Source organism: Peromyscus maniculatus, chromosome 4 (genome assembly GCF_049852395.1).
Source record: "Peromyscus maniculatus bairdii isolate BWxNUB_F1_BW_parent chromosome 4, HU_Pman_BW_mat_3.1, whole genome shotgun sequence".
NCBI lineage: Eukaryota > Metazoa > Chordata > Mammalia > Rodentia > Cricetidae > Peromyscus > Peromyscus maniculatus.
In genome coordinates, this window is record NC_134855.1 from 133,507,417 (window position 1) to 133,529,262 (window position 21,846).

At 52.0% G+C, this 21,846-nt stretch overlaps 1 protein-coding gene across 1 annotated transcript; it reads left to right on the forward strand.

Annotated features, from left to right (window-relative positions):
• The first annotated feature begins 688 nt into the window (after positions 1-688).
• Positions 689-20,435, forward strand: LOC102912664 (uncharacterized). Its single transcript, XM_076570923.1, has 16 exons — positions 689-719; positions 977-1,099; positions 2,148-2,364; positions 4,735-4,839; positions 5,737-5,868; positions 6,548-6,632; positions 6,722-6,785; positions 7,088-7,173; positions 7,762-7,944; positions 10,663-10,716; positions 11,501-11,653; positions 12,663-12,730; positions 12,898-12,943; positions 15,055-15,118; positions 17,731-17,810; positions 19,870-20,435. Exons 2-16 carry the CDS (start codon positions 991-993, stop codon positions 19,897-19,899), a joined length of 1,476 nt encoding a protein of 491 aa, XP_076427038.1. The 5' UTR covers positions 689-719; positions 977-990; the 3' UTR covers positions 19,900-20,435.
• Positions 20,436-21,846: the final 1,411 nt, after the last annotated feature.

Genomic DNA, 21,846 nt, shown 5'->3' on the forward strand with positions numbered 1-21,846 from the left:
ATTGCCACAGTGACCTTCACCATCCCCCCAAAGCCATAGGCATGTGTATCATATTCTGAATGAGGCTTAGAAGGGAATGAACATGGCTTGTTCTCCATTTCTCAGCTCCTACACAGTCAAAGCAACCATTCCAGGGCCTGTCTGCAATTTTGGTGAACACATCTGGGCAGAAATGGTGACAGCCCAGGTGACATACACGGGCAAGGCATGAGAATACAGTGACAAGGTGGCCACAGACACTGCTACCCTCATCTTTGCCCCTTAACCACTACACACACACACACACACACACACACACACACACACACACACACACACACACACATCCTCTCCCGCCTTGGGCTCCATGCTAGTCACATCTTGCATTAGCAGCCTCCGCACCCCTCACAAGAGCTGAAGATGTGCCAAGAGCAAGGGTCCCGGCCCAGCCCACTTCCTCCTTGGGGTCTGCTGGCCACGTTCTGAGCTTGCCCCTCCCGCCCCCACCCCCACCTCAGTACCAGGCTTTATCAGTTTTGGCCAAAAGCCCCTGGCTGCATGGGGCCAAGAGGAGTGATTCTTCCCCTGAAGAACTCGTGAGTGTGCCAAGCCCTGGCCAGGGGCCTTGGCTTCCCATCACGTGCCCACCCCTCACTCCAGAGCTTGGCGTATAAAACTAGCCCTTTAAGAAAGCTGGTGACACCGGCCTGAGAGACTCTAGAAGGTCCATTCAGAGAGTGGTAAGGACAGAACTGACAGCACCCGCATACTCAGGCTGTGCCCCATCATCACATGGTGAAATAAAGCAGAGGTTCTTAGCACTCAGTCGTGCTAGGTTCGGATCCAAGCTCTGCCACTTTACTGTATCACCATGAGCAAGCTGGGCCCAGAGCAGGACTGTTAAGACTTAAAAAGATGGATATAGGGGGTATGGCGTGGGGGACACAGGGCTGCGGGTCCCTGGAGAGGACAGGAGCTCTCGCTTCCATGGCCACAGGTCCTAACGGGAGAATGCTGCTGATGTGGACACCGCTGTTGTGCTGGGGGCTGCTGCACCAAGCCCAAGGGACAACCCATAGTCCTCTGCTCCTGCGGATCAGCGAGAGATGGGTGGAAACAAGTGAGTCTCAAGGAGTGAGCTTGGAGAGGCGTGAGCTCCGAGAAGGCAGAGAGGGAGACAGCTCTGGGCTTGTCCTCCTCTGGCCTCCCAGCCCTCCCTGCTGTCCTTGTCCCTCCCCGGTTCTAACATCTGCATGGCCCACCTGTCGTGGGTAGTCCTCACCCTGACATTCAAAGCCCCCCATACCTTCAGTGTCTTCCCCACCACCTTCCCTGTCCACCACATAGAGGTCATGGCTGCCTCCTTGGCTGGTGCGGGCCCTTCCCTCTTCCTCCTCTCTTCAGTGTAGTGTACTCCAGCTGGGCCTGGAAGACAAAGTCCTTAGCTCCTTTCCTGCAGAAACCTCTTCTCATCTCCCTGTAGCAGGTAGGTCTGTCCTTCTGGCTCCCACAGCCCTCTGGTGAAACCTCAATGGCCTTGTCCAGATACAGCACCTGCCAACCTGTCTGTTGGCCTGTCTACTGTTCTTCCTGCCTCTTGTCTATGAGGTGCTTCTCGTCCCAGCTCCAGGATCCAGTTTGCAAATTCACCACGCTCATAACCTTGAGGCCTTTGTATGAGCTGTTATTCTCCCTGGAACCTTCCATAATGAGATCTTTCACTTCCGTGAGATGTCTGTCCCAAGCCTCGTCCTCCTCCTCAGAGCAGCCCTCCCTGACCATCATGTCCGAAGCAGATGCTCCTCACTCACCATGCTTTGACTCAGCCCTGTTTCATTTTCTTTGTAACAAAACATACTTTACTTGCTGACCTGAGAATAAGTTTGTCTTTCTCCCTGGCTAACATGTCAACTCCAGGGCAGTGGGAACCACGCTGCTCCCGGAGCCCAGACTTGCCGACTGGGCTTGGTGGCAAGCTGAGACTGAGCCAGGAGAATGGCTTGAGCCTAGGCTTTGAGACCAGCCTGGGTAATACAGTGAGACCTGAGCTCTGGTGTCCTCATATGAACTTGTTGATGAATGGCTATCTCATTTGCCAGTTGGGCACAGGTGCCAGTGAGTGTTTGCTGAATGGCTGAATGAACCCTGAGGAGATGCTCTGTTCCCAGATATTTCAGATCTATTCATGGAACATGAGGTCCTGAAAGGTATGATCAGGATACCTGTGACTGGATCCCCAAGTGAGGGTGTGTCTGTCCTGGACCGTCTGCCCTTCGTCAAAAAGGAGTTTGTTGGGAAGAAGAGTGGGCTGGACCTGTCACTTGTGGGGGACCTGCTCTCTGGGAAGACGATGCCTGAGCTGAAGACGCTACTAGACACAGCTGGGTGAGTGGCCAGCGAGGCAGCCTCTGCCTCTCTTCTCCTTCAGGAGGCTTTTCCCTGTCAAGTGGAACAGAGGTGGGCTGGCAGCTCCCCAACCTCAAATGCACGAAGCAGGTTTCCGCCTACTGTGTGGCTACCTTTCCAGGCCTCTCCAAACACCCCTAGGAAGGAAGCAGGGTCTACACTAAAGTGGGTTGGCGGTGCAGCGTCCTCTGTGGTTCCCCACTCCAACACTTTACAAATCTGAATAGTGTTTCCAAAGTAGTTTCAGTTAATCGCCTACATTTGAATAACAAGAATTTTCCTCAAAGTCCAGGTTTCCCAACTGTATGAGTTTGCCAGGACAGCCACACTAAAGTGTTCAGAGCCAAGTGGTCTCCCTGTGGAAGATGGCGGCCAGGGCAGGGGTCTGCCCCTGCTTCCTGGAGCTTGGCTCAGCCACTGCTCCTGGCATCCACTAGCAATCACTGGTGCTGGTACCAGATGCCTGATACAGCCATCTCACAGGACATCCTCCTGGGTCCAAATTCCCTTTCTGTAAGAACACAGCTATGTTGGGTTATAGTGTAGGCTACTCACTCTAGTATGACTTCAACCATAATTCTGATTGTCCTTAAAATGAGAATCTGGCCACACCTGTTCTGACCTTCCACATGTCAAACATTAGTGTCAGGTCTATAGTCCCTTAGCCAGTCCCCAGATGCCCCACCATGCTGTCTGCTCAGCCCTGGAAGCCATGGGTTAGAGCCTCCTAGCAGAACAAGAATCCGCCTTAATGAATGGCACTGAGTTTGACAGGGGGCATGTCTCCCTCAAGGTGACATGCACTGATAGACCCCAGACTCAGGGCACTATCCTCTCAGGTGGGCGCCCCAGAAACCCGGACTCCAGACCAGTGGATGCAATCACAAGAGGCTTTATTTAATCATTTGCGCAAACGGGCCCCTCTACTATTCAGTGAGAGGAGCCCCGAACAATAATTGCAGGCATCTTTTAAAGGCAAAAAACAAAAAATTAACATAGCATTCGGGGCAATACATAATTGGCTAGTTTAGAAATCAGCACTGGGGAGGGGGAATACAGCAATGGGGACTTTCCATGGGGGCTGCTTTTCTTCCTAGAATAGCCACAGGATGTTCTGCTAGACCCAGACAATGTCACAAGGTTATTCTGCTGATGCCACAAGAAATATGACAAGAATATTTCTGCTGAAGCGAATGGTTTGGGGACCTGGTTTGGGGGTCTGAGGCTGGTACTCGTTCCTCTTTCTCATGTTTAATTCTTTCAGCACAGCCACAGGCTCAGCCCTGAATGCATGAGTCCCTCCCCAGCATGAGCAAGGAAAGACCCATGGGTCCTAAGACCCCAGGCTCCAAAAGGGATTTTCTGGTGGGTGTGAAATGGAGTAAGAATTCACAGAATTATAGTGTGAGGAGCACTGCCCAGGGAGAGTTGGGAGGCACCATAGTCAAATACCACACCAGCCATGCCAAGTATGGGCACTGTCTCCTGATTCCCCCACCCCACCTGGGTAGCCATGCCATGGCTATAAGACTATCCTATTCCAGGACATGGCTTGGGGGGGACAAAGGAAAGCACAACATGGTCTAATCCTAAAAATATTCTCCAGGCTGGGGAAGAGCATCAGAAGTTCCATCCTTGGCTACACAGGAGGTGTGAGACTAGCCCAGGCTGTATGAGACTCTGTTTTGAAACAAACAGGGAAAAAAAAATCCCCTCCAGAAGGCTCCATGCTGGTGGCCAGTTTTCCCCTGTGATAGAACATGTTGCTGCCTGATTCAGTGGCTCCAGGGGAATCACCAGCTGACACTGGTGTCCACAGTGCAACCTTGACCCCTCTGAGCCAGGGACAGGAGGCACCTGAGCCCTCAGGAGGGAGCACAGTGCTTGAGGATGCTCAGCAGAGCCCATAGCTCCTTCATGGATGGCAGACGAGCTGCCAGGACTCTTGCATCTCCACACCCTTGCCTGCTGACTGTTCTTTTGAGATGCTCATAGAGTCTTATTCCCTAGACCTGGACATCAACCCCGGGATCCCAAGGCAAGGTTTCTCCCACTGAGCCACAGCCTCAGCCTCAGAGGCTTGTACTTGGATTCCGATGACTGTGTGTGCACAGACTTAAGCCATAGTTCCTGGTTTTTCAGAGGCTGACCCAGAGAAGGGCAAGATCCTCGAGGCTTAGAAACTAGAAGCTGAGTTCTGTGGTCTCTCGCAGGCCAGCGGGCAAGGACAGACTATCCCAAAGCTGTCTCCACTTCTCCTGGCGTCAGCTCCCATTCTAGCTACTCCAGACATATGCACGCGCACGCGCACACACAGAGCCAGCCACATCACCTACATGCCTCCCATAGGTTGGTCATAGAAGATGCCAAGGGACCAGAAGTCACCCTGGAAATTCTAAGTGACAGCCTGCTGCAGATCACACTGCGCTGCAAACTGTACCTCTCACTCCTAGAGTAAGTGCCCGGGGTACTTCCTCCCCGCATGCTGCCATGGGCCACTACAAGGATCACAAGTCCTTTCCACTTGGGTATGTTTCAAAGACTGACTTGTGAGGAAGCAGGTACAGAATGGGGAAGAGCCCTGCCCAGGATCATACAGCGAGTCTTCAGTGAGAGCCCTCTCCCATGCTGTCTGTGCATGTGGGCACACTGACCCTAATGGGACAGTCTGGGAAGGGTCTGGGATTCCCGGGCTGGGCAGCTGAAGCAAGAGTATCCATTCCCTGGACATGAGTCTATAACCAGGTAGGTATAATTCCAGTTCCCTGCTACAGTAAGCAAAGTGTCCTCCTGCAACAGCAGCGAGACAGACCCAAGTTGGCTTGTGAAGTAGGGACGCTACTTTGGGAACATGCCAGCTCCTGCCTTTCTTGTGGATATGACTTTTTGGTGTGACTTTACCACTCAATGAGGGAGCATTCTATGACCATTCCCCCTAGAATGATTCTGCTCAGTGGGGAGCTACGCAGGACCCTTAGTTAGCGCTTGGATGGCAGATATAAGCCCAAGGAAACACTAGGACAGAGTAGGGGGCCCTGAGAAATGTGTCTCTGCTCCCTGAGGAACATATTATCGCCTTGGTTAGGACAGTGTGGTAATAGTAAGATTCATGACCCGTGGACCTCGGCAATTGGGAGACTGTGTGTCCCATCTCAAGGTCATACTCAGGGCAGGTGTCTGATGCCCGGTGAGGACACTGGCTCGGTGCTGCCCAGTCTGCCAGCAGATTCCATATTTTAAATAGCTGGTTTCTAATGCAAGCCTGCTGGCAGCAGCAACAGCCAGCTCATGACTTTTGGTCTCAACCTTGGAGTCTGGCTGGGAGCCTGCCCAGACATACTGTCCCTGCAGGATCCTACGGCTAGAAGCCATGAAGAACATACGCATTGGAGTACGGCTAGAACAGATAGGGAACAAGACCCAGGTGGCCTTCGAGGAGTGCCACGTGCCCCCTGGGAGCCTGAACATTGAGATCCTGAAGCAGTGAGTACCTGGTGCTTCTGGGGCTCCCCTGGCTGTGATGGGCAGTGGTTCCTCCTGCATTGACCCAGCCCTTTCTGCACTGAAACCCAGAGCTGGGGCTGCCTCTCCTTTAAAGACACAGACTGTCCACACCCACCTGTCTGTCAGCCTCTCCTGCCTCCACAGTGAAGGTCATGGTTGAGACTCAACCTCTGCTTAGCTAATCCTAATAGTGGGTCCCAGCCAGGTCCTGACTTCTGGGAGCCTTGGTTGCATTGCTTACGGTACCCAGCCCGCATGGAGTGGTCCTGGGGAGGAGATGGACTAACCCACTTACATAGCCCAGAAACTGACACCCAAGGGGATCGATCATTCATCTGTTGACACAACCCAAAGCCTCCAGGAAGCAGGACACGATCTCTCCATTGCCAGTGGGGCCACTTCCTACTGGAAAAATCCCAAAGACCTTTATGAAGGAGAGGACACGAATCAGGACATAATGCAGAAAACTGGAGAGAAAACATGTGGAGGGGGGAGGCAGGAAGGAGAACATGGAGAGGAGATGGGAATGCCAGGGAAGGAAAGGGTCGATGCTGAGGGCCTTCCTGCTGTCCTGCCTCAGTGGTGCTCAGCTCCCCCTTCCCTGCCCACACCTTTGGCACACTGCATGGCTGACTCCACCTTGTCATCCCTCCCCTAGAACAGAGACCCTGTTGCCAAACCAGCTGCTCAATCTGGTGACTGAGATCCTGGAGGAATCACTGCCGTTCCTCCTCCAGAAGATCGTGAGTCGCCAAGGGGAGGGGCGTCCCCCCAGAGAGCCTCTCTACCTCGGCCTCGTGCCAGCAGGACCCCCCACTTCCCTTCTCTCTAGGTGTGCCCTGTGGCCACAAACCTGCTCAACTTCCTGCTGGAAGACCTGCTACACATCGATCTCCGTATGTTGCTGCTGGTCAACTGTCCCTTGCCATGTGCCAGGCACCGTCTATAGGAATATACCCAGAGACAGGACAGTCCTACCTACAGGGGGGACACTTTCTAACGGGGGAAAAAGGGGGGACAACATGGCTTGTAACCTTCATATGTCATGTCCCCTCCGAGCCTCGGTTTCCCTATCTGTCAAACAGGATCAATGAAAGGCCCACAGATAATGCCTGTTAGAAGGGATTTCTCCCTGCCTCCCGCAGCATCCTTCCCACCTCTGCCTCCAGCTGAGTTAGGTTTCGCTTCTGCACCACAGCGCCAATCATCTCGGGTCCCAATGATTTCCAGTACTATGTGACCACCACCGAGTTCACACAGGGAGCCATCCTGATGACAGTGCAGGTGGGCAAACCTGGGCTACCATGGGCCCTCGGGGAACCTGCCGGGAGTGGGCAGGCAAGGAGGAAGGGAGGCGGGGCTTCACAGGGTGGGGAGCAAGGGAGGAAGAGGAAGACAGGAGAGCGAGGGGTGAGAAAGGGGAATGGGGAGGCCAGGGGCCGCTGCCGACCAGCGAGTGAGTCAGAGCCAGCAGGAAAGCAGCTGAGTCAGCTCCCAGATGGGGAAACTGAGGGCAGAGAATGGCTGAGGGCTGGCCAGCTTCTGTCCACTGCTCCTTGATGTCTCTCTGCAATGGAAGGCAGGAGGGAGAAGAGGGCGCAGGAGGGCCAGGGTTCAGAGAATGGAGTGAAGCTCGATGGGAGCAAAGAAACCAGGCTCAGGGGCTCAGCTCTACCTCTTCTGGTGCGGGATTTGAGTGAGGGACATCCCCTCTCTGTGGTCAAAGAGTGAGCATAATGACTCCCTCCTGGTGATGCTATTGGGAGACTCAAATGAAACTGTGCCTGCTGTGGTCGGAAAGGTGAGCTGTGACCAGGCGCCACCCGGAGAGCTGTCCTCACTGACCATCTTTCTTCCATCCTTTCTCTGAAGCTTGTGACTCCCTGTGGCCCACACCAGCGGGCTTCAAGGCCGGAGCGTGTGGTTCCCCCACCTCTCCCAGGATTAGCCCAGGACAGCACGGCAGATTTTGCCTTTTGGCTAGAAATCTACAATGACATCCTGTCCTGTCTGTACACGAGCCAGGAGATCTTCGTGGAGCCCCAAGACTCCTCGGTGAGTGCTGGGAGGTGGGCATGAAGGGGGGGGGGGCGGGACAGAATGCTCCTGCCCTGTTTATTGCACGAAAAAGCCAAGGCCCCGGTAGCAAATGTCACTTCCCCACTCTGGACTTGACTAGTCTAACCTGACTAGCTCCTATTTATCCTTCAGAACCCTTCACAGAAGCCCCTTTATCTGAGAAGAGGAACACTCACGCGCCTATTGTTCTCTTCCTAACACATAGCCATTCTCACACAACAGGTATTTATGAAAGCCTCCTGTGGGCTGGCCCTCTGAACACAGGGTCTCTATCACGTAGAGATCAGAGTCTTATAGGGGAGTAGAAAACTGAAATGTGATAAGTGAAAGGTTTGGGTGTCGGTGTTCAAGGAGACACTGAGATGGATTACTGGGGAGTAAAGAGTTATTAGCACCACGGACAGACAGACAGACAGACAATGGGAACAATGTCTCTGAAGACAGTCTAAGAGCCTTCCTGGTAGAGGTAGGATCTGAGGGCAGGGAGGTTTCACAGCACAAGCCTGCAGCCAGACCTGCTGGTCTCCAGGCGGGAGGCAGGGTAGGGGTGCGGAGCAAGGTGTGAAGCTGTGAGGACTTCGGTGTTCTCACTTCCCAGGGGCGAGTCTGATAGCTAAGGACTCACAGGCAGTGTCTCTGAAGGTGCCTGTCGGGATCTGTGAGAGGAAGCCACTGTAAATATAGTGTGTGGCCTGGCAGAGGTCGGGTTCTAACAGTGCATTCGTACAATAAATAACTAGCTGGCTTTGCTTAGAACCATCAGGGCAGCCAGAAGGCCACCTGCATATTGTCACCAGGGAAGGCGTACCTGAGGCTGGCCCCTGCAGTGGTGAGGAGGCACACACAGGTGGAGGAGAATAAGCGCTTCCTGGGGCTGATGGGAAGAATGGGCAAGGCCGCCTACATCACTGCTCAAAAGCCCGCAGCAGCTTCTCCCTACCCCAGAGGAAAAGCCAGGCTCCTCTGGGTGGGTCTGGGCGGTCTGATCCCTGGCCTCTCTCCAGCTCTGTCTCTTTACTCCCTGAATTCCAGCCATGCAGGCTCCACCGATCCCCAGCTCAGGGCTTTACACATACTGGGCTCTGCCTAGAACATTCTTCTCTCACTGGTAGTCTCAGTATGAATGTCACCTCCTCACACTGCCCCTTCAAAACTACTGCATCTAAAGATCTAAAAAAGTTCTCTCTCTCTCTCTCTCTCTCTCTCTCTCTCTCTCTCTCTCTCTCTCTCTCTCTCTCTCTCTCTCTTTCCCTCCCTCCCTCCCTCCCCTTTTGTTCCTTTCTCTTCCTCTTTCAAAACACTGATCTCATTCTAACTTTATATCTAATCACATATGTATATGAAATTATACGTGCAAAGTGCACATGCGTGTGTGTTGAGCATCTGTAACTCAGATTTGAAATCCAAAATCTGAAAATTTTTTCAAGTGCCCACGTGACACCACAAGTGGGACATGCCACATCCAGAAGCGTTACATCACACAAAGAAAGTTATTTTAAATAGTTATGCAAATGGTGCCCAGACTGGAGAAGTGGCTGGTTCAAGGTCATCCACAAGTGGGATTGACTAGAGATGAGGTCTCCTGTCTCCCACTGCTCTCCCCTGTATCCCACACAGCTGTGACAACAGTTCTGAGACAGTCAGAAGTGAACGCTACATCTGAAGAAAGTCTCACACTGGTGGGCAGGAACCCAGCTGCAGGGTGTCCTTTAGGCCACATTTGCCACAGAGTAAAAACCAAAGTTGGTCCAGAACTAGTAAACTTGCTGAGACTGCAGGCCATGCACACGAGGATGCAGTGCTTTGTAAGAACAAGATGCTTCTACAGGTCCTGGCACTGGGTGGCACTAACGAGGCACAGGGCTATGTGGGCCAGAATGCTCCTCTCTGCTCACGCCTGTGTGTGAGCAGAAAAAGTCCATCTGGAGATACTTCAAAATGTCAACAGTAGTTACCTCTGAGAATTGGGTTCAGAGAGAAAAGGAAAGATACACTGGGTGAATTTTACTTCAGACATTTCTATAGTTTTCTCTATGATGATTTGTGATTTTGGAAAACCAATGGAGCAGGCATCCAAGGTAGCTCAGGGGTCAAAAATGAGCTTGACATATGTGAGGCCCTGAGTTCAATCCCAACACCTCCATGAAAATCACTAGAGCATAGATGGGTGGGTGGGAGTATGATAAAGCAGCGGCAGAAATTGTTAATAGAAGGCTGTATCGAGCATGCAAATGTCGTCTATGAAACTCAGCTTCACTGTGTTTGTAGCATTTCTCATAGTTAAGAGGCTGTGGATGTAGCTCAGCAAGCAGAGTGTTTGCCTAGCACACACAAAGCCCTGGCTTCAATCTCAGGCACTGTGCACACCTGTAATCCCAGCACTTGTGGGGAGGATCAGGAGCTCAGCTACATAGTGAGTTTGAGGCAAGACTGATACATGACACACGAGACCCTGGCTTAAAAAAATTATAATAAAATGTTAGAATAAAAATCATCAAAACCACAGAAAGTTAATCTTTCCAAATAACGGCTCTGAGAAGCCAGACATGTAACTCGCCTTGAGCTGAGACTGACTCGTGTGCAGACGATGTGTCCAGACAATATGTCCAGTAGAGGCAGCTATCTCCCTGAGCCCACAGTTTGCTCAGACACACCCTCAGGACGCCACAGCTGACTCGGTCTTTACCTTTCTAGGAAACTGGCCTCTGGGAGCTGTTGTCCCTGAGTGCTCCGACGCCCATGCCAGAGGTAGGTATGGTGCCTGCCCCTCCTTCGGCACCCTGGGCTAGGCAGGCTAGACCTAAAGACTTCATGGACATGTTCCATTTTTCTGCTGTGGACTCCCAGAAGTAGGTGCACCCTTTTACAGTGTCAGGGATGTAAAACAAGAGGAGGCAGTCAAGACAGTGACGGTGACCATGGGCTGTCATCGTTCAGCACTGAGCACGCCCCACCCTGCTAAGGCTCACCCAGATAACAGCAGGGCAGGGCTCATCACTGCTGAGTAACTACAAGAACCTGATTTGAACCCAGCCCCTGCTCTAGAATCTGAATGCACTGAACTCTACAAAACTTTGTGCTCACCAGATGGGCAAACAATTACAGCAATTACAGCCTGTAGTACTGTAGATGCTAATGTCTCTCGTGCACGGCACATCAGTGAGTCATCTAATCCACATAAACTTTGTGGAGTGGGTACAGTTCTTGCCTTTATTTTACAAGAATGAAAAATGTAAAGCACAGAGGGATTAAGAATCTTGTTTCAGGCTACACAGCTTTCGGAGGTAGATCCATGACTCTAACTCCCAAAACCAGCACAGCACTGTGCATGCCCAGGACAAGAAGGATGTGACTTTACCTCAGAGAAGTTCAGAGGAGCCAAGTAACTTCCCCTAAGCCACACAGCAAGATGCTGTAGGGCTAGAAGAAAAACCCAGTGCCCTACTTCATGAGAGGGTCTTGTTCCCACCCTTCCAAGCCAGGGTCTGTCTTCTGACTCTCCCTCTACCTTCTCTGCTTTAACTTAATTCAGGTTCATAATGTGACCAGAGGGAGCCTAGGACTGATCATCAGCACCCCACATCCACCCACTGTCCACCTGGATGGCTCCAGGGCCACGGTCACCCAGCAGGGCTTACTGATGCTGCAGGGGACCAAGAATACCTCCTCTGATGCGGTTGCCTGGGTGAGTGAAACTGCATGGACTGGACTCCCAGTCTGCAGACTGAGGGCAGGGAGGTGGGATGGCTGTGACCAATCCCACCACCATCTGCTAGTAGTCTACATGTGGGCAACTGTGCCCACTGCTAAGACATTCACATACGAGTTTCTGTACTCACCAAGGCCCTCCGAAGAAGTTTCGGCTCCAGCCCCTCCTGTAGGGTGCTATTAGTGCTTTCAAAGGACTCCCCAAGGGATGCCTGAGTCACAAAGCAACCATACCAATCATCGTGGGGAGAGTTCTGGGAAACACAGCCCCCTCCCAAATTCCAATGGCTCAATCCCTGACCTCAGAATTGGCAAAGTGCCTCAGATGAGAAAGCAGAAGAATCACTCTGCCACAGGTGTGCTGGATGGCATCCTAAGGATGTAGCAGGGTCCTTGGATCTTAGATGACATCATTGTATGACCAAGAATTAGCTACCCCCCACTGGTAGCAAAGCACCCTGAACCTGTACATATGAATTAGAGGCCTATTTTAACACCCCACAAAACCAAGGGGAGCCAGTTGTGATGGTGCACGTTACAATCCCAGCTACTTGAAAAGCTGAGGCAGAGGGACCACTTGAGTCCAGAAGTCTGAGACCAACATAACAAGAATCCATTTTTAATAATAATAATAATAATAATAATAATACAGTCAATTAGGACTGTTGCTCAGTGGTAGAGTCCTAGTCTAGTACAAGGCCTTGGGTTCATCCCAACAGGCAAGAAGCCTGCTGGCTTTCAGAAATGATGATTCCAGGACTAAGACCTTTCCATTGAGCCTCCCAGGAGTGGCCAGCCCCACCAGTGCCCTTCCCTGAGTAAGGCCATATGGGCATAGGATGGGGAAGACAGTGACGTGGGTACAGGGTGAGGACCATGGGACAGAACACAAGTTGGGTTGGGGCTGAGACGGGATTGGGGGCTGGGAGGCTCTGTAGGAAACAGCTCCAACTCTGCCCTGCCTGTCTGCTTTCAATCCATCTCAGCAAATCCTCTCCAAAGCTGTGTTCTCCTCAAGAAATCAGAAACTAAAACTCCAGTTCACGCCACACGGGTAATGGGTTTTGACTTGGGAAATATAAGACAGTTGGGAGTGGGGATGAGGAGAAGGGGTGGTCAGGGATGGCAGCCCCTGCTGTACCCAGGGCAGAGCAGGGACTTAGACCCCCCCCCCCCCCCCCCCCCGCAGCTCACTCACTGACTTACTCTTTCTTCTGGCAGCGCTGTGATCACCTTGGGTCCCTACCCCACCATCATTGAGAAGCAGGTGAGTCCCTTTCTTCAGCCTTGTGTCCTAAAGGAGCCACATGCACAGTGTAAACAGTCCCGTGATGTTGATGGAGGGTTAAAGCTTGAGTCCTATTCTGTCCCTAATCTCATCTCACTAATCTCATCTCACCCTGGAGCCCCTGACTCCTGCTGGGGTAGGGTGTGGCCTCTGGGGCCCAAGCTTGTCTCTTTCATTCTTTCACGTGTGTGTGTGTGTGTGTGTGTGTGTGTGTGTGTGTGTGTGTGTGTGTAAATTGAGTACCTACTATGTGCCTAGCCTTGCCTTAGGTACACAGATGAGTCAGGTATCAACCCAAAGGTCCCCACTCGTCACAGGCTAGCAGACATAAACCCATATAAGCCCCAGCAAAGCAAATTATACAGCATGGAATCAAGTGATAGCACCATGAAGAGAGAAGCAGGGTCAGTGTGGAGATCAGCAACATCAGAAAGGAGTCTGGGAGCTGGAGAGATGGCTCAGCAGCTAAGAGCACTAGCTGTTCTTCCAAGGGACCCACAAGAAAGCTCACAACTATCTGTAACTCCAGTTCCAGGGGATCCAACACCTTCACACAGACATACATGCAGGCAAAACACCAATGCACATAAAATAAAAATAAACAAATCATTTATTTTTTTTAAGAAAGGAGTCTGGGAGTTGTATTGGGGTGAGCTTTAAGCAGAAGTGGGGAGACCAGAGACATCAGGGAAGAGGTGAACCAAAGACCCAGGACTAAATGTGCCCCCAGAGGTTCAGGAAAGTGCCAGGGCTCTGGAGCAGAGTGCAGGACATCAAGAGGGGCGGGGGTCATACTGGGATGACTTTCCTCAGACTGGGATGGAAGCCTCATTGAGAGAGTGTGAGCAGAGGAGAAGCAGCACTAAGAGAAGCCAACGGGGCCCACAGCAGGGCGTAGCCAGCAGGTGGATGAGGTTCCCAGGAGGTGGTGGTGGCTGAGCACACGAGAGTCAGGACCCGGCGTTTTTGAAGGTGGTCCTAACCAACAGGATTCCCAGATGGGTCAGAGAAGGGGAAGGAGGTGGGGAGTCGTCTAGGATGGGGTAAGATTTTAAGAGCCAATCTTGTTCTCCAGGCTAAACATAGGAGTGCAGGGAGCTGGGCAACATGGCTGAACCTACTGGCCTTCAGTCCCTGAGCTCACGCCACTGCAGATGCAACCTGTACCTCTCCCCCAAGGGTTGCTCCTGCTCCTGCCGCTCCCCACAGCCCACCTCTCCTCTCTGTAGGCCTGTGCCACAGACTCCAACCCTAAAAGAGAAGAGTCACAGGGAGGTGGGGTTGACTGAGTATATAAACCAAGCAACACTGTAGGGAGAGTTCACTGGCAGACCTACCCTACAGAATAGTAAGGTCCTTGACACATGATTTTCACTTGCTTATAATCTGGGTCAAAGACACTAAGACTCTTTTTCTCTCCAGTCAGGAATATCATCTGTGACAAATCACAGGGCATCCATGAGACCAGGGTGACAATTTATACACTGTATAAGCCACCGACACCATGGACATGTAAAAATATGTATGTAGTAATAGCAGGCTCCTACCAGACAAAAAGCATCTAGCGGAGTTGGGACAGTCCTGATCAAGACCCCTTGAGCACTCCTAGGTCTGGGAGGCTTGCTGTTTCAATGTGTCCCCCTGCCAGCAGCTCTCAGTACTAGAAGAATCTCTCTCACATTGACCCAAAGTTGGTCCCTGTGAAGCTGTGCTCTGGGCTCCCATAGACCCATCCGTTTCCTTCCCTACAGAGATGATACCTGGCTGATGGGGGGGGGGCTCTCCTTTTTGGGCCCCTCAGGGTTCCCCTGACCCTTCACTAATCTGACCCCAAAACTTCAAAGTCCTTCAAAAGTGGCATGTGGATAGATGTTGTGGCACCTGTAATCCCAGCACTCGGGAAGCTAAGGCAGGAGGATAGTACGGTCAAAGCAAGCCCAGCCTACACAGGAAGACTGTGGGTATTTTTTAAGGTGGTAGCTGCAGGACTTCTCCAGAATCTGTGTGGCATCTGTACAATCGAGTCACCCCTCCTGGTTGGAAAGTGCCAGACTAGAGGAACTGAACTGCATGCTGTTTCCCCATTGCAGGAAGAGCATCTGAAGGCCTTGCTCTTGGCGGTCCTGAAGAGGCGGTTCTTGCCTCACCATAACAGTAAGTCTCACTGTACCTCCCTGTCAGACCACACATCACAGTATATTGCTGGAGGCAGCACCAGACCTGTCCACGGGGGCTGCAAACAGCTGCCAGGGTTGAGACCGGCTCCTAGGCAAAGCAGGAGGCAGTACGCATCCAAACTTTCGGATGCAGTTGCAGAGGCCGCTAACGCTGATGCAAGCTCAGAGCGTGGACCAGTGGCCGGAAGAGCAGCTTCAGGGAGGATGTAAAGGAAGGGGCCCTCAGAGGGGAGGGGCCGCTCAGCCTCAGCAACTGCAGGGCCAAGTAGATGGTCCCAAGCGGAATGCCAGATGGGCTGAGGCCAATAAGATGGCTAAAGTGGGCAGCTCACACTGTAAACATCATCAGCAGGGTGGGCATTTGTACAGGCTAGAACAGCTGAAAGCTGAATGTCACAATACATCACTCTCCCCTCTAGTTATCAGGAATCCAGAATTTTCCAAAACTCCCTGTCTCACCCTGGGCTCCTCAGATGCTGAGACAAGGCAGTGTAGACAGCTGGGTAGGTAAGCCAGGAAGATGGAGGGGCAATCCATAGCACTGGGCTTCCCAGCTTGGCCATTCCTTGGGCAGGGTGTGTGCCCCTCACCTGTCTCCATGGCTAACTGGTCAGCACCTGTGTCCCACTGCATGGTGAGCTTTCCAAGGACACAGGTCCTCACGTTTCTCATTGTGTCCATAGCATCCTGTCCAGTGACTCACAGGAAAGAAATGTAGGATATACAGCTCAGCCCCACTTACTCCAGAGAGATTATCCAGCTCAGTCTTTTCATCTTTCAGATGGGCCCACTCCATAAACCCAGAGAGGTTAGGTGACTTGTCCGAAGTAACTCAGCAAATCTCCGGCCAAGCTGAGTCTAGAATCCTGACTTGTTGCTTTCTCAGTTGATGGTCTTTGTGCTCTGAGTCACACTAGGAGAACAATCACTTTGAAGAGTTGGCAGAGGCTCAAACGCTGCCCACGTTTCCATCCTGAGGGCCTCTGGTAGCCAGGGAAGGGTCTGGGCATGAAGTGGGCAAATCTGTTCAAAACGGGAGACTAGCTGGGCACAGAGCAGGGGCAGTAGAAGGCCCATCGGGGCAGCCAGAGAGGCCAGACAGGCAAGGATGCCATCTGCAAGGGGCTGGGGAGACAGGGCCCACTCTTCCTGTGCCCGCCACGGGCTCTCACTCAATGCTTGTGTGTCACACCCTGGAACACCAGGGTCGAGAGACAACCCAGAGAGTGGGCCAGGCCCAGAAGTTGGTGTGGTCATGCAAGGTCTAAACACCGGGCCAGGAGACTGCTTAGTGCCACGGGGTGCTGCTCACACTACAACCCCACCCAGAGGAGAAAAGGGCAGCGCGATGCCATTGAGGAAACCCAGGAGGGCTGCAGGAAACAACTTGAGATGAGAAACGACAGTCGGGAGACTTGGGAAAGTCCTATGGAAGAGACCTAGAATGAGGAGTCCCCAGGCTGGGGACCCAGTGGGGTCTGAGGACAAATGGGAGAACAAACGCATGGGCTCTTCTCCTCCATCCATCCCCACACCCGACTTCCAAGTGACCATTAGGCCAGCAAAAGATTGCCAGGTTACTCCAAGCCAGAGAGCCCAGAAACGGGGTGGGGAAGGCTGCTCAACACAGGGTGGTGGGCACAGGGGGAGGCCATGCCAGGCCCTCAGCTTTTCACAACTCCACTTAGGAAAATCAGCTAGCCAAATAGTTAGTTGGCAGAAGCACTAATAGCAAACTGGCCAGCTCTGTAAATTTGCTGATTTAAGGCTTAGTTTTCAGATATTTGGCGAGCAAGCGTATCTGTGAATATTTGCCTTCTTTGATATAGTCAGGGGATACTGTCTAATGGAGCCACATTTCTAGCATTTTCAGGTGTTCGGTTGATTCTGACCCCTGTCTCGTCTATTTGTGACATGTTTTATTTCTACCGACATGTCAGCAGTTCTGAAGCTCAGTGTGAGAATTTGGTAGAGTGCATTTCCTGAGTACCAGAAAACCTTCCATCTTCAACAAAGTTTATCTTCCTTAAACTCTGCAAAGAAGAATAGCTTCCTAACAATGTGTTCACAGATCTGGGATATATTTAAGAAGAATGTTCCTTTAAAAGACTGGTCATGAGCCGGGTGGTGGTGGCGCATGCCTTTAATCCCAGCACTTGGGAGGCAGAGGCAGGCAGATCTCTGTGAGTTCGAGGCCAGCCTGGGCTACCAAGTGAGTTCCAGCAAAGGCGCAAAGCTACACTGAGAAACCCTGTCTCGAAAAACCAAAAAAAAAAAAAAATACTGGCCACGAAAGTGTTGGGGAACGAGGAGATGATTAGAGGTATCCAATCTGTGGCTTGCAGGACGCATGTGTCCCAGGGTAACTACAAATATGGCCCAACACATTTGCAAATGACAATGTCATGTCGAAATGTAAGAAGTTGTACACCTCTAGTAACGTCTACTTTCCCTAGGCTACTTGCTGTTCAGGGGGATTGGGGTGCAGAAGGTCCCCTGGCTGGGAAGGGTAGCCACCCAGAACCTCCCAAGCATACCTGCCAGACAGCCCTGCCCACCAGGCCCTGAGCTCCTGCCTTCCCCTTGCAGAGTGGCTCAGAGAGCATGGCCTCCTTCTGCCCAACATCAAGGGCATCTCCTTCAACCATGCCCAGCTGGACTTCTCTGAGGTAGGTGCAGGGGGAGGGGTCTCCCCGTGATGCTCAGCTAATGAGCAGGAAGTTAGAAGCTGAGGCCCCTCCCACCCTCTGCCTCTCTGTTACCATGCTGGTATATGACACCTGTTATAGATGAAGTGACTGAGGCCTTGGGGGCCAGCAGGAGTCCCTCAGGAAGCCAGAACACAGGGCTCATGGAGAGCATCTCCCCTTACACAGACAATGCCAGCCTCCCCACTGCCACTGAGAGGAAACCCAAGGCTCAGAAAGGCAGACACGCAGGGCCAGGGTGACAAAGCAGGAGTCTTTCTCTGACCTCCAAGTCTATTACCTTAGCCAGGACCACCCACCTCCCTAGAACTGAGGGGTCCTGGTTCCCAACCAGTGCTGCTGTACCCTTGCCCACTCCCTGCAAACACCCCGGGGCGCGAAGCAGGGATAAGCTTAGAGCGCCCTGAGGTGCTGCTGCCTGGGGATCTGCTCCCAGGCCTGTCCTGCTTCCTGTCCTGGCTCCCATTTCTTCCCAAAGAGGAAAAGTTCCAGGGATGCGGGTCAGTGCTGAAGGGTGCTGCTGCTCTTCTAGAGGACCCAGGCTCCATTCCCAGCACCCACAGCGAATGGCGGCTCACAACCGCCTGGAACTCCAGCTCCAACCTGACACCCACTCCTGGTTCCACTGGCACCTACACCCCATGGCATCCGCTCACAGACATACAAACATACACATAGATACAAACAAAATAAAAACTAAAAATACCTTTTAAAGGGGTGAAAGAAATATTTAAAGGAAGTTGCAGAAAAACAAGTTGGAAGGGAGACAGAAACACAATCTCACAGTTAATAGAATACATCTCCCAGAATGAAATGTCTCTGAAAGCTGAACATGACCATACTAAACTCCAGATTGGGGCAAGGTGGAGACAGAGAGACAGACAGAGACGCCAAGACAGAGACACTGAGACAGAGACAGAGACAGGGAGATGGGAAATAGAGAAGAAGGTAGATGGGAAGGGTAGGGCTCACAAATACTTTTCAATTCCTTCTCTTGCCTTGAGATGATTTCTAAGGTAGTGGCACATGCTTATAATCCCAGCAGTCAGGAGGTACAGGCAGGAGGATCTGAGTTCCAGGCCAGACTGGGCTACATAATGGGACCCTGTGTCAGAAAGAAAGGAAGGACAGAAGAAAAGAAGAAGAAACAAAAAGACAAATGAATGACCTTTAGCTTTAGGATCCCAAGCTTATACCTTAGGCGCCCCCATCCCCATTCCTGACTACAGAAGCCTGCCTTCAAGAACCTGAGGTAGAAGGGGCAGCAGGCATTGGTGCCTCATGGGGCCACTCATTGTCTTCCACTCCCCATTCCCCCACCACCGCTGCTCCTGCCTGAACATCAGCCTAGGGACCTTAGAGAGTCAAGAGAAACCCCACTTGAGTAGGCCTGGAGGAACACATCCAGGTAACCCAGGGTTTGTGACTGCCCTAAAAATGATGCCACCAGTCCTGGAGCCATCAGGTCAGGTGCTGCCCAGGGTGACAGATCCAAATGACCAGAGACAGGACACACAGCCAGCCCCTTCCAGCCACAGAAGCACCGCCTCATAACCAGACCTCTGAAAAGCAAGGCTCACTTGCTGGTCTACTTCTCAGCTGCCTAGTGCCATGGCTCAGGTTGCAAGTTACAGAGTGCACCATGCAGACTGTGATTTAAAGAAAAAAAAAAACACCATCTGGAGCTGCACAGTGTGACACACACACACACACACACACACACACACACACACACACACACACACCCTTCCATGGCTGCTCTGGTTGTTCATTCATTCCCTCATGGTCCTTTGCTCACTAGTCAATATATCTCAGGAAGAGCTTTAAAGTCGAGTGTCTTCCTGTCCTCATAAACACTCCCAAGACTTCACCTTCCTCTCCAATCTACACCCTTATCCCGAGTCCCTGGCTCTCCCTTCCTAGTCACAGGTGTGGTCCCCTCTGAAGTGTCAGGAGTAGCTCCGGGAAAGCAGACTGTGTGAGAGGGAGCGCACACACAGGGACTCTGCTCTCTCCACAGGATTACATACTGCTGACCATTCCCGAGTAGCTGCTTTGCCAAGGCCCAGTCCCTGCCCCAGCTGCACATGCTCAAGCCCCCAGAGTCCATGATCAGCATCAGTCCCAGTGGAGTTCTCAGCTGTAATAAAGATGTTTCCTCTGAGTCTGGGTCTGAGTTTGCTGTGTTTCCTGCCAGCTGGGAAGCAGCCTTGAAATGTTTAAATGAAGGGCATCTTTCCCAGCTCTAGTTCTCCTGTGACCTTCGGGAAAGTTCTGTGCTCTGTCCTCGGTGGAAGGAAAGACAGGGAGTAGCGATTCACACCTGTCAGCTCAGAACGATGGAGCCTGACAGGGACAGGAACTGTCATGTGTTTGAGCAAGCCTAGGCTACAGAGTGAGTTCCATGTCAGTCCAGGCTAGACGGAGACCCGGCCAAAAAGGGGGAAGGGTGAGAGAAAAGAGAAAAATAAAAAGGACAAAAGCCTTTTGACTCTCCAAAGATCAGGCCCTGCAAGGATGGCATCTAGGAAGGATGCCGAGTCTGTACGCCCAGAAAAGTTTCTCTAGTCAAGAAGGAAGACAGAAGGAAGATGAAGAAGTGGGGGTGGCAGGAGGGGGACCCTCAGGAGCCCAGGGACATTCTGGAGGCCTTGGGTGCAAAGGAACAGGGCAGAGGGAAGTAGAGAACCGGCAAGGTGGCTATTTCCGTAGATTTTCCCCTTTAATCCCTTTTCATCTGTTGTGTTACATGACTTCCTTGTCAAAGGTATGGGATCTGAGTTGCATCTCTGGCCCTGCAGCACAACTATCTGGCTGCTGGGGGGTTCATACGTTACTGTCTACTGAGAGGCTTTCTGCTAATGAACAAAGACACACCAATGCCCTCTCCATCAAGGGTTCATCCAAACGGGCCTCGCGATCCCGTTAAAACATGAGGAAAGCGGGGCCCTTGAGGATAACAGAGGCTTTCTAGCCTCAGACAGGCTTAATTCAGGAGTTCCGGTGCTGGTAGCTAGGAGTCAGGGAAAAGTCCTTCCACTGAGTCATGGCCCCAGACTCTTTCTACCAAATTCAAAAATGAATGTCATGGACCATGAGGAGGATGAGTTTTTAGAAATAAGTTCATTATAGGTTCACAGGTGAAAGCTTCAGAGAGAGGAAGCAAGCCAAGCTCCTGAGTAGCAAGAGGAGGTCCTGGGGATGGGGTGCCATTAAGCTGCTAGTGTGGGGACTTTTTATATGACTTATGGCAGAAAATGGGTCGTGGGGGTTGGTTGGCCGAGTTGTCCCACCCATTAGGTATCCGTGTGCCTCTCCATCCTAAGGTATCTGGACTGGTGTTTTGGTCACACCCTCACCTACAGTTTCCAGGCAGCTGTATAAATGGAGAAGAAAGATAACAAGAAATCAGAGCAGGAACTAGAGCCCCAAAACACTGCTGGTATTTCTGACCTCCGGCCAGGACTGACCCATTTCTATCTTCTCTTCCCATCATCCCCTCAGAAGCAGTGATCCTAACTGCCATGAGGAAACGGGGCTGGGGGTGGTGACTGGTCTCCTTGCTGAGCAGGGATAAGGGAATGGCAGTCAGGGAACCTCTCCAGTGGTCCTGTCTAAGAGACCTTGAAAGTGCTTCCATGGTATCGTTTGTGTAGCAGCCAGGTGAAGTGAGGAAAGGAAGCCCTTGGTTATTGGTGAAATTATTAAGGCAACTCCAGGTAGTTAAAAGGGAGGTTTATTTTGTGGGGTAACTTACAAGTGAAGGGATAGGTTACAGGGTCTGGGACAGGTGTAGTGCAGTCCGGCAGTGTTCTCTGGAGAACTCTGCTCGGTCTCCCTCCAGCGTCCAGGATCCAGGAACCAAGAGAGCCGGTACAACCAGATATCGGGTCTTTAGCGTTCCCTCTCAGCCCCACCTTGTAGGCTTGATAGTTACTGAAGTCTCAATGGTGGTTGGAACTTCCAGATCAAGGCTGGAATGGCTACCCACTACACT